General features: G+C 46.8%; 1 protein-coding gene across 1 annotated transcript in view; it reads right to left on the bottom strand.

The window, feature by feature from the left end:
- ATP6V0A4 (ATPase H+ transporting V0 subunit a4) overlaps positions 1-14,317 on the bottom strand; it is a 45,963-nt gene that overhangs the window by 17,294 nt on the left and 14,352 nt on the right. The window contains exons 8-12 of the mRNA XM_033432376.2: positions 11,185-11,335; positions 10,401-10,540; positions 8,797-8,954; positions 5,187-5,280; positions 1,724-1,842 (exon numbers count right to left, since the gene is read on the bottom strand). Coding sequence (XP_033288267.2) covers positions 1,724-1,842; positions 5,187-5,280; positions 8,797-8,954; positions 10,401-10,540; positions 11,185-11,335 — 662 coding nt within the window. The remainder of the gene's footprint in view (positions 1-1,723; positions 1,843-5,186; positions 5,281-8,796; positions 8,955-10,400; positions 10,541-11,184; positions 11,336-14,317) is intronic.

Genomic DNA, 14,317 nt, shown 5'->3' with positions numbered 1-14,317 from the left:
ATGGTACAAGGATATAGAAGCATGGCTTGGATGCTTTCCCCCTAAGGATGCCCTAGGACAGGGGTCAGTCAACAATGGCCCACAGGCCAAACTGAGCCCATCACCTAGCTGTGTACAGCTTACAAGTTAAAAATGGTTTTTACATCATTAAGTGGTCGGGGGGAAAAAAATCAAAAGAATATTTGATGACACGTGAAAATGATAGGAAATTCAAATTTCAGTTTTCATAAATAAAGTTCTATTGGAACACACTCACACTCGTTTGTTTACACAGAGTCTGTGGCAGCATCCACACTACAACACCAGAAGTGAGTAGCTGTGACACAGACCATCTGGCCTGCAAAGCGTAAAACATTTACTATCTGGCCCTTTACGGAGAAAGTTTGCCAACTTCTGCTCTAAGACATAGAGAGAGTCCCACAGGACTAAGTTGGGGGACACCCAGTTAAAATGTCAGAAAAGGGCCCCAGACCCTTTGTTAATTTTAAGAGTTATTGGAGGGAAAAATGGAGATCCCATGATAAAGCAGGATTACTAGAGATAGTTGAGGCCAGCCTGACACACGATGTCAATGATAGTCCAAAAATCACTTCCTGGTTTTCTCTCTCATTTAACTCTCACAGCACTTTCAGGCAGGCAGTAGTACCAAGGCGCTGTCATTCGTTTACTCACTAAATAGTTCTTATTTTTTAAGTAGAATCGTACATCTATTGGTTTTCTGATTGGAGGTCACCATGTGACTGGCTCTGGTCAATGAAATGGGAATGGAGGTGGCCTGTGTCACTCCAGATGGAACCTTAAGAGTCAGTGTGTAACTGACCACACTCTCCTGTCACAGCAACTGGCAGCTTCCAGGTGGTGGCAGCCCATCAGCTCTGGTCCCAGTGTGAGGATGAGATGAGCAGTGCCCCCGGTGGCCCACGATGACATGCATCACGGTCATAAACCACTGTGATTTGGGAGCTGTTTGTTACTGCACAATAACCGACCCATTCTGACTCCTCTATTCCCATTCTACAGCAGAAAACGATCTCGGAGACGTTACGCTACACACCTATGATCACACAGCTATAAAGAGTTAGAACCATCAGTCAACTCTCTGACTCTAAACTCTGTACCATTTCTTTGGCACTGTGCTGACCTCCTGGCAGGTGGGTTTCAGCGATACCTACAAGCTGCCATGTCCACAAAAGCATCTTTAAATAGGCATATCGGAGGCCGTTTTCAAACATTTACAACTCAGCACAAATATGCAAGTTTGAGAAGCTTTCTATAGATCAATCTTAACAGAAAGAAGAGACGGGAGAACGTTAACAGTCAAAGAAATGAGAGAGAGGCTGCCGCCAGCAGGAAGAAATTATACCGAATGGAATTCAGAATTTGAGGGCGCCCATGTCTCCATTTGCCCACTGGTGGGAGTTAAGCCTGGATCTAGCATCAGCGGAGGCCCTGCAGGCTGGGAGGACACACAGCACTGTGGCCTTGCAGTCTCTTTCTGAACCCTCAAATACTTCTGAGGGGAAAGGTGCACTCGGCTCAGGAGAAACAGAGGTGTCATTTCTGGCAAACCAGCTTGTCTGAACTCAAGTCAAGAGACCGGGGAAAGCAGTCCCCATAGGAGGGAAACTTGCACGGAGGGACACAGGAGCAAAGTGGGGGCTCTGCCACTGCTCATCCCCGACACGGTCAGACCAACAGGCAGAAAGTTCATTGTGAAACTTACATGTGATTGAAAAGGCTGAGAATGACACCAAAAACCATCTGGACAATTCCCAGGATAACTGACATCTTCATCTTATAGGAGTTCAAGAATGTTAGCTTGTTTGAAGCCAAGTTCCAAACCTGGAAGGGAAACGTGACAAGAAAGACATGAGACCAGAGTCTAGAAGTTCTCCCAGAGTCAGGGGCTAAAGCTCGATTTCCCCTGAAAAAGTCGCTCTGGGAACCACATTTTCAAATTTCTGTCCAGTTCAGCACATGCATTTTAGGCTCAGCAAAGGACCAAACCCCTTATAAATGCAACTCTCATGACAACTGTGTTGGAACCAATAGCACCATTAGTAAAACATCAAGTAACTGGAAGAAAAAAGAAAAAACCGACATGATTTTTCCCCTGTTCTAAATGAAAAGACATTCTGAAACATTATGGAGAGATCTCAAACTTGCCTGGTTCCCACATTAATGGTGTAGATCTCTGGCCCATGAACTTAGCCAATCCCCTCTTAATAATACCACCTTTTACGCTGAATTTCTATAGCACTTTACATTACAAAGCATTTTCCCAGGCCCTTCTCAAGAAGCCACTCCCGTAGCCAACATTTATTGGCACAGAGAGGGACGCGTGTACCTGTCCTGCCCACACCAGACAGGCACACAGGACAAGAACTCAGCGGCTGGGGGCTGTCGTGGCCTCACCCTGGTTAATGGTCCCAGTCACTAACGCTCTTCTTCCCCGCAGAAATCTCCAACACCCACCCCCATGAGAATGATTCAAGTCCTTGCCTCTACCTCTGACCCCTCTGGAACTTTAGGCATCTGGAGGGTTTGCTCCTCAGAACTAACAAAGCCACAGGGTCTTCTTTTCTTTCCTCCTAAACTACTTCCTCCTCCAAACTCCTCTGTTCTGCTAAGGGGTCGACGTCCACCTAGTGCAGCCTCAGTGCACAGTTCCCTTCCCCTCCCCCATGCAGGAACCACCTCTCACTGATTCTGTCTCGACAATGTCCTGAGCGGCCGCCAGCTGAACAATCACTAAGGGGGCTGCTGGGAAGATGGGGAAAGGGAATCCTGTCACAGGTGCTCAGACCCCAGAGGCACCTCCACGACCCTCCCCATCTGCCCTGGCACTGAAGCTGCACCAGGCTTGCCCTCCACCCTCTGCTTTTTCCCTTTGCCCTCCTGGTTGGCCAGTCTCCAGAATCACTCAACACAGTAAGGGCAGGGTTACCAGTACACCTTAGACCCAGCTTGGAAAAACTAAAAAACGTTCACTGTTAAGTACCAGGTACATACTAGCTCTTTAAGGGTATTTATCTCATTTAATTCTGACAACTCTATGAGATAGTTATAAGTATTCCCATTTTACAGATAAGGGCATTTATCAAAATCTCAGAGAGACTAAGTTACTTACACGCCCAGGGAGAAATAATACAACAGCAAACGGAGCGTTTACTCTGTTTATGCACCAGACTCTTCTGGGTGTTTTACCTATAAAATTCGTTCACTCTTCTGAGCAATTCTATGAGGGCTATTATTATACCCATTTTACAGATGAGGAAACACAGACCCAGAGATGATAATTTGCTCAAAATCACGTAGCAAGTAAATAGAAAATCCAAGATTTAAACACAGCCTATCTGATTCTAAATCATGGGCTTGTAACCATTGTGTAATGTTCATTTATTATAAAATATTTACAGATGCCTTTAGAAAGCCCCCTCAGCTCTGATGCCCAAATATTTTGTGACCTGATTCACAAATAGATGCTCAACAGAGTTAATAAATGCAGCTGTAGAAATTTACATTATGTAAAAATCAAACCCTTCATTAATATATATAAGTGCTAATATAAAGACAGAAATGTTCTATTAAAGAGATTATCTCTGAGCAATCAGATTGCAGGAAGAGGAAAGGTAAGAAAGGCAACTCTTTCTTTTTATTTTTTAAATTTTTTTTAACATCTTTATTGGAGTATAATTGCTTTACAATGGTGTGTTAGTTTCTGCTTTATTTTTTAATAATTTTTGTATTATATGGGTTTTTAATCATATATATTATTATTTTATAATGTTTAAAAAGACCAAAAATCTTTAAAAATCTAAATGTTACTAGGAAAAAATTAATTATTTTCAACACATCACCTTCCCTTTCACCCTCACATTTTTCTAACTAGTGGGCAGATGACAAGATTGCACACAGAGTAAAGACTGGACCACTCAATTCTGAATCGTGAAATTTGCTACCCTCCCTTTGTCCATGAGGAGCAAAACTGGGTAGACAGGATTTGCTGATGCATTAGATGGGGGCTGTGAAGAGAAGAGACAGGACAGTGGGAGCAATGAGATTCAAAGGACAGGAAGGTCAACCAGACTCTAAAAATCACTCCCCTCTAATACTCCTCCACTGCCTGTTCACTAATCATGAAATTCCTTGGACTGAAGATAAAGCCTTCCAGTCTACAAAAATAACAACTTGCATTTATTTTTAGCACTTTGCAGCTTACAAACAGGACTTCAAGGACTTCGCCTCTTTTGATAAAACTTTGAATGCAAGTGCCCCTGGGTGGCAAGTATAAACCAATCCTGGGTGATGCGCGCTGCTTTTATAAGGGACAGGAGGTGGGCAGCAAGTGGGAGGAACAGGAAAACTGAAGAGGAGATGACCCACAAGATAGGAGAGACCAGAGAACCAATTTTAGGGCCAGTGCTATTACTCTCAACTGTCAGCAAGTAAAACTGTGGTCTCAGGTTCTCTTCCAACAAAGTGAGAGTAGAGGAAACTTTTATGAACCCCATCTGCCAAGTTCAGCTCCAGACACTTGTGCTCATTTGGGGCACAAGGCCGCCACCTGGTGGCAAAATGGTGCTAAGCCATCGTGTGAGGGGTTTTACCCAAATAGGGATGTGTCTTCTTGACATCTCTTTGTACCTGCAGGCTGGGCGAGGAAGCACCTTTGTTTGTTTGGCTCAAATCCAATTGAGGTAGATATAGCAAACCATTAAAGTTAACACGTTTTTTAAAACTTGTATAATTCTATGCAATAAAATAAAGCAAATATAAAAGCAAATCCACACTTTTCTAGGAAAAAGAGAGATGTTAATCACTGCAAGAAAACGCCAAAGTTGGGAACTTGGTTAGGTTGCTAAATTGCTTATCTAATACGCATACTTTCCAAGCAACCACGGGCCTTTTAAAGAAGCAACGGTAAACCACCAGGGGTATAACTGAGAAGAAAGAGGCAGATGTTTGGGAAATTGCATGGAAAATGACCCAGGGGCTGGGTAAATGCAGGTAGGACATTTACTTGAATCCACTGCAGTGCGTCACAAAAACCTCCAGGACACGCTATTCTATCTCAGTACAAGTTGGTGGATTTGACAAGTTCTGGCACTTTCGTCCCCTCCACACAGATCTCCTCAGCAAGACATTTTACATAATGAATATTTAATCTCAGAAGACATTATTACCGGATCAATCCCAAAAGGGTATGGATTTCCGGAGTACACTCCCGGAACGGCTGGGTCCAGCTGTAAATATGGATTTGTTTCCATTACTTGTGTACTACAGAGGGAGAAAGGAAAAACAAAACAAAACCAATGATCAACTAGAGGTAGGAAAAACACTATAGTACCATCAGTCATCCACTTGCAAGCCAATCAAAGCCTAACTGTTGGTGCGACTCACCAATTGGTTCATTCAATTATTCCACAAATGGGTATTGAATACCTACTATGTGCTGATTCTCACCCTAGGTGCTGAGCTACAGAAATTACCATCTGGCCCCCAAGGAGGTCACAGTCTGAGTTTACAAAGGGCTCCCAGCCTGACTGGGTATAGTAAAGAAATAGTTATACTACATCAGAAAAGAGGCAGGGGGCAAGGGTGACAGGAGTATAGAGGAAATGAAACCCAGCCCTGGGACCAGGCTGGGAAATCTCCCCTGGGAGCACGAGAACTGATCCTGGAGAAGTGAACTGGCTTTCACACATGGCCCCTGACCTCTGGGAAACTCAGCCCCTGAAAGCTGTGGTCCATTAACTGCCTTTAAATCTGTGTCCCATTCTCACTCAGAAGCACAAATGTCAATGGGCAGGAATTTCTTACCATCTGTGCAAACCTGAAGGGGTTAAGAACATTAGGGCTTAATTTTTCTTTCTTTTTTTTTTTTTTTTTTTGCGGTATGCGGGCCTCTCACCGTTGTGGCTTCACCCGTTGCAGAGCACAGGCTCCAGACGCGCAGGCTCAGCGGCCATGGCTCACAGGCCCAGCCGCTCCGCAGCATGTGGGATCTTCCCGGACCGGGGCACGAACCCCTGTCCCCTGCATCGGCAGGCGGACTCCCAACCACTGCGCCACCAGGGAAGCCCTTAATTTTTCTTTTTTTAAGAGCACACATGTATGGAGGGGCCCAAGGATGAGTATTTGAAAGGATGAAGAACAGAATGTTGGCAACGTGGACAGGCTGCCTAGAAATACACTCCCTCCCTCCTGCAGCTGGGGTGTGATGGGTATTCGGTAGCACAGGGGAAATTAGGAAGCCTGATTATGCTGACCAGGCCCTCAGTGACAGTGTAAACAGCTGGCCCTGACCGGCCATCTCAGACCTAGAGCCCGGTCCTAACAGCACGCCTCAGTGCAAATGGTGGGATCTAATGATCAGAGACGTGTTCGTGTGTCAACAAAGATAAAAGAGGGAACTGGCCTGGCGCCCACAGCTAAGCCAACAACATCAGACAAGGCCACCCTGTGACCATCATGGACCAAGACAAAAACAAGACCATTCCACGATCATATCTGATATCAAAATATGGACAGTTCAAAATAAGGACGTTGTCCAAACCACAAAAATGACCACCACTCCCCTTATCCTCCCAGCGGCCAGATCCTCTAAGCCCTTCTAACACCCTCTTACTGAGATGCCCCCCATCCCCAGAGGGCACCATCTCCCTCACCGAGTCAATCAACCCAATTCTGGTGACAACACACACAATTCTTGTGGTCTGTGGCTGAAGGATGGTGTGACAGTGTCTCTAGCCCACTGTCAGGGAAGGCAGGCCCAAGACCTAGCTTGTGGCCAGTGACACAATCAGCCCGCTGCGCCCTTTGCCGCTCTGATGCGTGCCTACGGTTTCCTTTCGCCTCCCTGCTGAAGAGGGTCTGCTTCATACCATCCATGCTTGGGCGTGGGGCTGAGCTTGGGGTCTCTCCGACTAGGCTTGGCCTCCACAGCCTGGAACTGGGGCCAGGGTAACTTACATGCACACGAAAGAACAATATTCCAACCCACGTTTGCAGAGTGACAGCAAGCCAGTTGACTCGGACTTTTCGCAGTCACACTCCAGGGCAAACGAAATTTTGTGTAAATAGTTTGCTGAAGCTATGCTGATTTAACACATGTTTCGGGATCCATCACTGTGCTTATGAGTTTAAGGCTGAAGAGCAAAACTCAGCAATTTCTCTCCAAATGTTATGAAAAGTTTTGTTCTTCGAGGCATCTCTTCAGGGTACTAATTGCAAAGAAAAAACAAACAAAATCCCATACCCATAGCCATCTGTAACTGTAGCCCTGCAAAATGTTTTCTTCTTCATTTTTATTTACTTATTTATTGTTCAACATTCCTGTCCTCTACTACAGGGCACTTGGACCCAGCAAAGGGACTAAAAGGAGAGGCACGGAGCCTCTGTGACACACCCACCTGTACTACGATAGCCCCTGAGCCCCCCTGGGCCTTCAGTCAGCACCAAGCCCCCAAAGGCACTTAGGAACATTCACGTCGAGAGGAACCCTGCGTTGAATCTTTCCTGAGAAATCCTCAGAGGAGACGGATGGTGTATTCTCTCCCGCCACTTACGATGTGTGGTGCAGATTTTGGTGAGCAGATAAGACCCCTGACGTGCCTTAAATAGAAAGTCCTACCACGCTTGAGAGAGAAAAGATGGAAGCAAGGTTGCAGATACGGTTACACATCTCCGCCTCCCCTTTCTCGCGGTGCTCTCCTGTCACACTTCCCACTGGACGTTCCAGAAAGAGACAGAGAAACCTGAAGCTGCCCTGAAGCAGGTGAGTGGGCAGACGTGAGGGAACATCACCTGGGACTTTTAGGCCTCGCAAAGCAACCCGGAACCCACTGTGGTTGTCTCGAGTGTGTGACGCAGGCAGCCGAAGGTGCCCCAAAGATCCCAAGGGAGTCAGCACTCTCCCTCGAAGCCCCTGCCCCTCACTGCCCTCCTCTTCTCCCCCAATTCATCACACTGACCCACCCCTCAAACTCAAAAATCTTTCTCCCTCTCCATAAAAGTCTCCATTCCAAAGCGCTCTCTCCATCCTGATGACTGTGTGTCTGACACACTGCATAATAACTGGGGATGCCTGCGGAAGGTGTGGTGGGTGGGGACGCAGAGAGCTTCCAGGTCTCTTTCCTGCAGCCCAAACTTCTCACCAGCCTGCACATCCTACCCTCTGCGTTCCTCACCCCGTCCCCCACAAGTACAGCAGCGCAAAACTAACCGTCTCCTCCTTTGCTTTCAACGTTCAGTCAAGCTGCTCTGAGCCGTCAAAACAAAAATGCCCTTCTGGTGAGTCCGGGGCTTTGAACGTGGGAAACCAATCACTTACATATAGTTCAGACCTGCATCAGCCTTTCTTAAAGCGAAGCCTTCTGCCCTAAGTATGTGGCTGCATAATTTCACTCTATCCCCGACTCCCTGCCAAGCAAGGTATGTTTCAAACGCCACCTCCTCCTCCCGGAAGCCTCACTTCCACGACCGCTACTCGGATGCCCAGTTTATACCTGCCCCACCGTTGTTTTCGCAACAGTGCCTGGCACACGGGGTGCACTCCAGGATACCTACTTAATTCAGCTGAAGTTTTAAAAACTCTTTCCACGCATTACAGTTACCAGCGCAGTTACTGAGGAAGTGGTACAAGGTCTCACACTCAATAGATAAAACCAAATTATCTGGTGAAGTGGTGGGCGCACCTCTGAGCAGAGCCAGGCGTAAGATCCCCCTGCCACGAGAACTGTCACTGAGGCCACCTGGATGGCCACTGAGTGACCCAGCTCTGTCCCAACTTACTTCCATGTGCCATTTCTGAACATGGGTTGGACGCTCCAAGAAGAGCCGAAGATGTTGAAAGACTTGGAGAAGCAGTCGTTGTAGATCAAGCCCGTGTAGATGGAGAAGATGCCCAGGAGGAGGATGAGGTAGCGTCCGTGGAAGAAGGTGTCCCAGATCTGGCCCCAGGGAGACAGAAGACGATTGTCAGTGGGCTCTGAACCCGACCCCGGGGACGTGCGTTACAGGATGCCTCCAGCACCACTGGGACAGCCACTGCAAGGCACACGGGCATCCCACACAGAGGGGCCACGTGACCAGGCAGGCATCAAAGTGATCCAAACAGACAGGGCACACACATCCTGATTTTCCTGAGCTTCTACGGGTGATTCAGAAAAGTCCTAGAATGGTAGCTGTTACTGTGGAAACAAAACACTATAAGCTTCATATTCTTTAATTCAGCCTTGGTTAGAAAACGTAACTGAAGAAGCAGCTGTGGCCTCCCTTATAAAGGAAGGGACTTGAAAGTGGGTGGCAGCTGCCTCAAGTGCTTCTGGGACCTGCCTCCTATGCTGCTAAGTTTTACAACAAGTGAAGTCTACACTCATCTGGGGTCTTGTTATAACAGCGAGTCCCTGTCTCAGCACATCCACCAAGAAGAGTAAAGCGTTTTCCGTAGGACTAGATGATGTGTATCAGCCGTTCTCAGAACAGCTGAAGTGTCCGTCTGAGACTTTAAATATTTATTATAGGAAAGCACAGCTGTTAAGATGCTTGTCATGGAAAACTCTATTGGTCACAGGTTGATTCTCCCACTAACCCTGCTTATGACTGACTTGCTATGACATCATTGAACGAGGTCAGCTTAAGTCAACTTGTATTAAAGATCGCAGATATTCTTAAAATTCCGAACAGAGTGAAAAGCGTGTTTCCAGTTTATAAAATGTATTACAGTGGACATAAAGTGACGTTAGCTGATTAACTCTGAAACAATGCGGACTTGAGTTGTCTCAACCTTCACAACGCTGTGCAGGGACTTCACAGAAAATGTGGAAACTTCAAGTGTGCAAGTGAAGACCCGATATTCAGGATTTCTCAGCATTTCATAAGAATGCTGACCATGGGCTGATCGTAGGAGAAGGGCTCTGCCGTAAAAAAATATTTGTGATATTTTGAGTGAAAAAAAAGGAAGCTACAAATTAATATGCACTATTTCATCCCAATTTTAGAAAATTATATACCTGTGTATAAGCACAGGAAAAAAAACATTAATTGTGATTTTCTCTAGGTAGTTAGATTATTGTATTTTCCCAGTTTTTGCAGTGAACATATATTGCTTTTATAATCAAAGGAAAAAAATCAATGTTAAGAAAAAAAAGTAAAGGAAAAGATCAATGCCTTGTCAAGTAATGTACAAAAAACAAAGATGCTACTTCACCAAACCATCCAGAGGATTTACCTTTGGCCAGGAGTTTTTATGTTGAACTCTGGTCCTTTGTTACTTTCCATCTTTCTCTTACTTTTTATAACAACATGTTATTTCCATTGTGAAAACAATATACACATTTTTAATATTCTACTTATAACCTCCAAGAAACGAGGCGAGACATTTGATGAACACTCACCTCATTGGTCGTCTTCTGGGACAGCAAGCGTCTCTCATTAAGGACCATCCAAAGGGCTGCCAGTAGCATCACAATTCCGTGACCACAGTCTCCAAACATCACAGCGAACAGGAAGGGGAAAGTGATGATGGTGTAGGGAGCTGTAGAGGTGAGACCCACAACAGCCTGAGTCCTCCCAACATTCTTTGGGCCCCACGTCAAAGATTTCTCTACCACGCTCCACGATCTACAAGCTGGTTCCTTGTGTCTTTCTGATTCTGTCTTCCCTCACCATCCCCACCCCTGACACTCACTCAGCTCCCCCATACACTAGCTCATCAATGAGTAAGTATTATTATTCCCCACTTTACAGATGAGCTGAGTTTTGGAGCAGCTAAGTGACTCTCCCCATGACCATTTACAAGTCAACTTAGTGACACAGCTTGTGACTCCGGTCTTCTGACTACAAGTCCTGTCTATGTCCATCTCCATCTCTCCCACACAACAGCTATGAGACTGTGCAGACGCCTGCAGATGACCCTCATTGAATCATTAAGGAAACAAGAACTGAAGTTGGCTGCCTGATACATCTACAGTTTAAGGGAGAACAGGTGAAATCTTGACAAAGAGCAAATCTTTCACTAATCACCATTTGCAAAAGACAATGCAGGGCATTAGGAAACCAAATAAGATTTTAGGAATGTCACAGTTCAAAGTGATTAACTGCCAAGGCCACCGTAGGGGTAAATCTTATCCAGTTTTCATTTTCAAGCTGCCTGGTTGTGCAATACATCGGTCCCTTTACCTGGGTTCATCTCCCGGTAACTGCCTACACCATATGCATCGACAATATTCTGGAAGCCAGCTGTGAATTTATTGGTCCTGTTAAATGTGGGAGGAGCTGTTTTAGATTGCACTGCTGTCATGATGGGGACCATGGAGGAGCCGCTCAGTTCCTGCAAAAAGAACATATAAGAGGATGTAAGGAAGAGAGCTATAGGCTAGGTGTCAGCAGGTACATCTCACAGTCCAACTCCTGCCGCCGTCACTTACTGGGTGAACTTGGGACAATTTTCTGACCTCTCTGAGACTCATGATCTCATCTGTAAAGTTAGTACTTATCTCATTCCTCTTACAGGAGAGGTGTCAAGAGAGTAGAGTTCCTCCTGATTCTCTGGTAATTTCCGTTCTCCGGCTCCTGCAAATGTTATGCACACTTCTGAGCCCTCTACTCTTCCTTCCTTCCTTCCTACTTACTCTCTCAAGAGTTCATTCACTTTCCTAATTCTGTTCCTAGATTCCCAATGGCCCTGACCCTCCCTGAAATTTCAATTCTCTTTTCATTGCCTGCCTAGGCTTTCAAACACGCATGTCTCAACAACTCCACAAAAATCCAGGAGCCTAAAACTGAACTCACCAACTTGCCCCAAAGCCAGGTCCTCCCCTGACCTCTCAGTAATCTCCAGATTCCAGACACTTTGGAATCACAAGACTTGTCTCTTCTCTCGATTCAGTTAATCACCAAATCTTGCTAATCGTCCCCTTTAAGTCCCTCCTCTTCCCATTCCCACAGCCACCAGCCTGGCCCCGAGCCTCACCAACGGACTCCAGTCTCCTTCCCTTCCATTTAGTGCCTACTCCAGACGAAGTAATCCTTCTTTTAATAAAACAAACAAAAAGCACTACTTTAGTCATGTTACCCTCCTACTCAAAAATCTTCAAAGGCTTCCTATTACCTAAAGAATGAAATCAAATCTCTTTGGTCTTATAACCCAGACTTCTTTACAACATTGATTTAATCGTGTATTCACACCTTCACCCGCACTACTTCTCCATGGAAATCAGCCAACTCCACACTAGGCTTCTCTCTTCTTCCCTTCTCCAAGTATTAACAATTCTCCAGCTCACCCCCCAGGAACCTTCTGGTCACTCCAAACTCCAGCAGCGCTTACCACCTGTACACTCAGTACAACTTAGCACCAACTAAACGAGTGCTCAGCCATCCTCCTAGCAACTGGATGACGTAGGTATCACCACAAGCCTCACTTTACAGATGAGGAAACTAAGGGGCCGAGAGATTAAGTAACTTCCCAAGGTCACCCAGCAAGTCGAGGAGATCCTCACTCCATTTTTATATGCCTTTTCATATGTGTGATTATGATCTCCTTGAGGGCAAGGACTGTGGCTTCCTCCTTTTTTCTAAACATGCCCTCCAGGAGCTGACACAATGCCTGGCATGGAGTTAAGTATCTTTTGCTTATGTGATGATGATAACGATAGCCACTCCCTTCTACTTCTCTCCTCACCTCCTACCCACACAGGTCCTCTACTCCGATCTCGGGAAGTAATTATCTCAGAGGACTGGAGATGCTGTAGAAATGGTCCCAAGTAGCCCTGTAGGAGTCTGGCCCCTTCACGATTACAGGATGTCACTGTTGGGTTCAGACCCCTGCGTTAGGGCAGCCCTCTCCCACAGCCCGCTGTCTGCCCCACACGGCAGTGAAATGTTTCTAAAACACAAACTGGACCATGTCGCTCCGGCACAGGAAGGTACACCACTAGAGTCCGTCCATCAGCACCTGCCCTGCAGCCTCTCCCCGACCTTACTCGAAGCCTTTCAACTTGCCGCACCCCAGCTCCAACCACTGGCCACCCCACCTCTCTCCACCTGCCCACTGACCGCCCTTCCACAGCTCAGCCTGTGCACTCCTCTGGGAAGCAGCTGCCCCTCCCAGTCTGGGTGAAACGCTCTGTGTAAGTGCCCCATTTGCGTAGTTACTGGACCACGATGTGGGGACATTCAAATCCTACCTCCAGGCTAACTAACCGGGGTCAAGTTACTTCCACTCTCTGTGCCTCGGTTTCCTCATCTGTACAGAGGGGATAAAGATAGCTCCTATCTCCTCATCCAACCCGACCTCCAGGTTGGGTCCCTTCAGACCCTTCAGCCCGAAAGCTCTTCCTCCCACCCTGCCTCATCTTCCCATGACGTGCAGGAAAGTCTGCTCCAGTGCCAGCTGCTCAGGGGGCCTTCTCCCCAACAGCCCTAGAACGGTATTAGAAAGACCTAAAGCTTCAGGGCCCCAAAGGCCAAGCCATGCGTTCCTCTGCTCCCACCAGGTATGCCACCCACTTAACAGGAAAGGCTCCCCACCTAGCCAGTTCTCCCAGCAGACAGACCAACGGCACACTGCCCAGGCTTCAACCTGATGAGTTTCACCTCCCTGCCACCCCAGAAAATCATTCAAACAAGCTAATAATCACATTCTCCCATGGAAACAGGGGTCCCCCTATCCTCCTGTCACTATAAAGCCTGCCTCCCCTATAGCTCCTGCTGATTCATTCTGCTCCCAAGTGCAGGTCCCAAGTGCAACCTCCATGTGGTCCTGTGCGACGTGCAGTGTCCTCCCCTGGGCTGTGAGTATATGTGACAAACTGTGGCCAACCTCATCTGTCCAGTATCAGGTGTTGTCTGTTTGGCCACCTTGCAATAGTTAGGGCAGAGGGTCCCTTCTTCACCAATGGGGTGAATAGGTGATCAGACAGGCCCCTCACTCCCCACACCCTTCACTTTCCCCCTGCTTTACTTCCCGTTCACCATGATTTCACTGCCTGAAATCACATTAGTTAGGGACAAGCCTGCTGTCTATCTCCCTTTCGAGAAAGTCTATCAGAGCAGGGCTTTGTTCTGCCAGCACAGCCCTAGATCAGTTCCTGAGGCACAGTGAACACCTAGAGGGATGACTCAAGAGCGCGGTGAGAGTTACATAAGGTGCGCTGAGTGCTCAGCACAGCGGCTGGCACAAGGGAGCAATCCACTCCCTGCGTTCCGGCTGTTATTGCAGGTGCCTGGTAATCTGTCTTTCCAGCCAGACAAAGGTGGTATCTACAGGCATAACTAGCAGAGTGACGGCACATCAGTGCCCAGTACACACTTG

Source organism: Orcinus orca, chromosome 9 (assembly GCF_937001465.1).
Source record: "Orcinus orca chromosome 9, mOrcOrc1.1, whole genome shotgun sequence".
Taxonomy (NCBI): Eukaryota; Metazoa; Chordata; class Mammalia; order Artiodactyla; family Delphinidae; genus Orcinus; species Orcinus orca.
The sequence above is the reverse complement of the archived record's forward strand: the minus strand, read 5'-3'. Positions and strand labels throughout refer to the sequence as shown.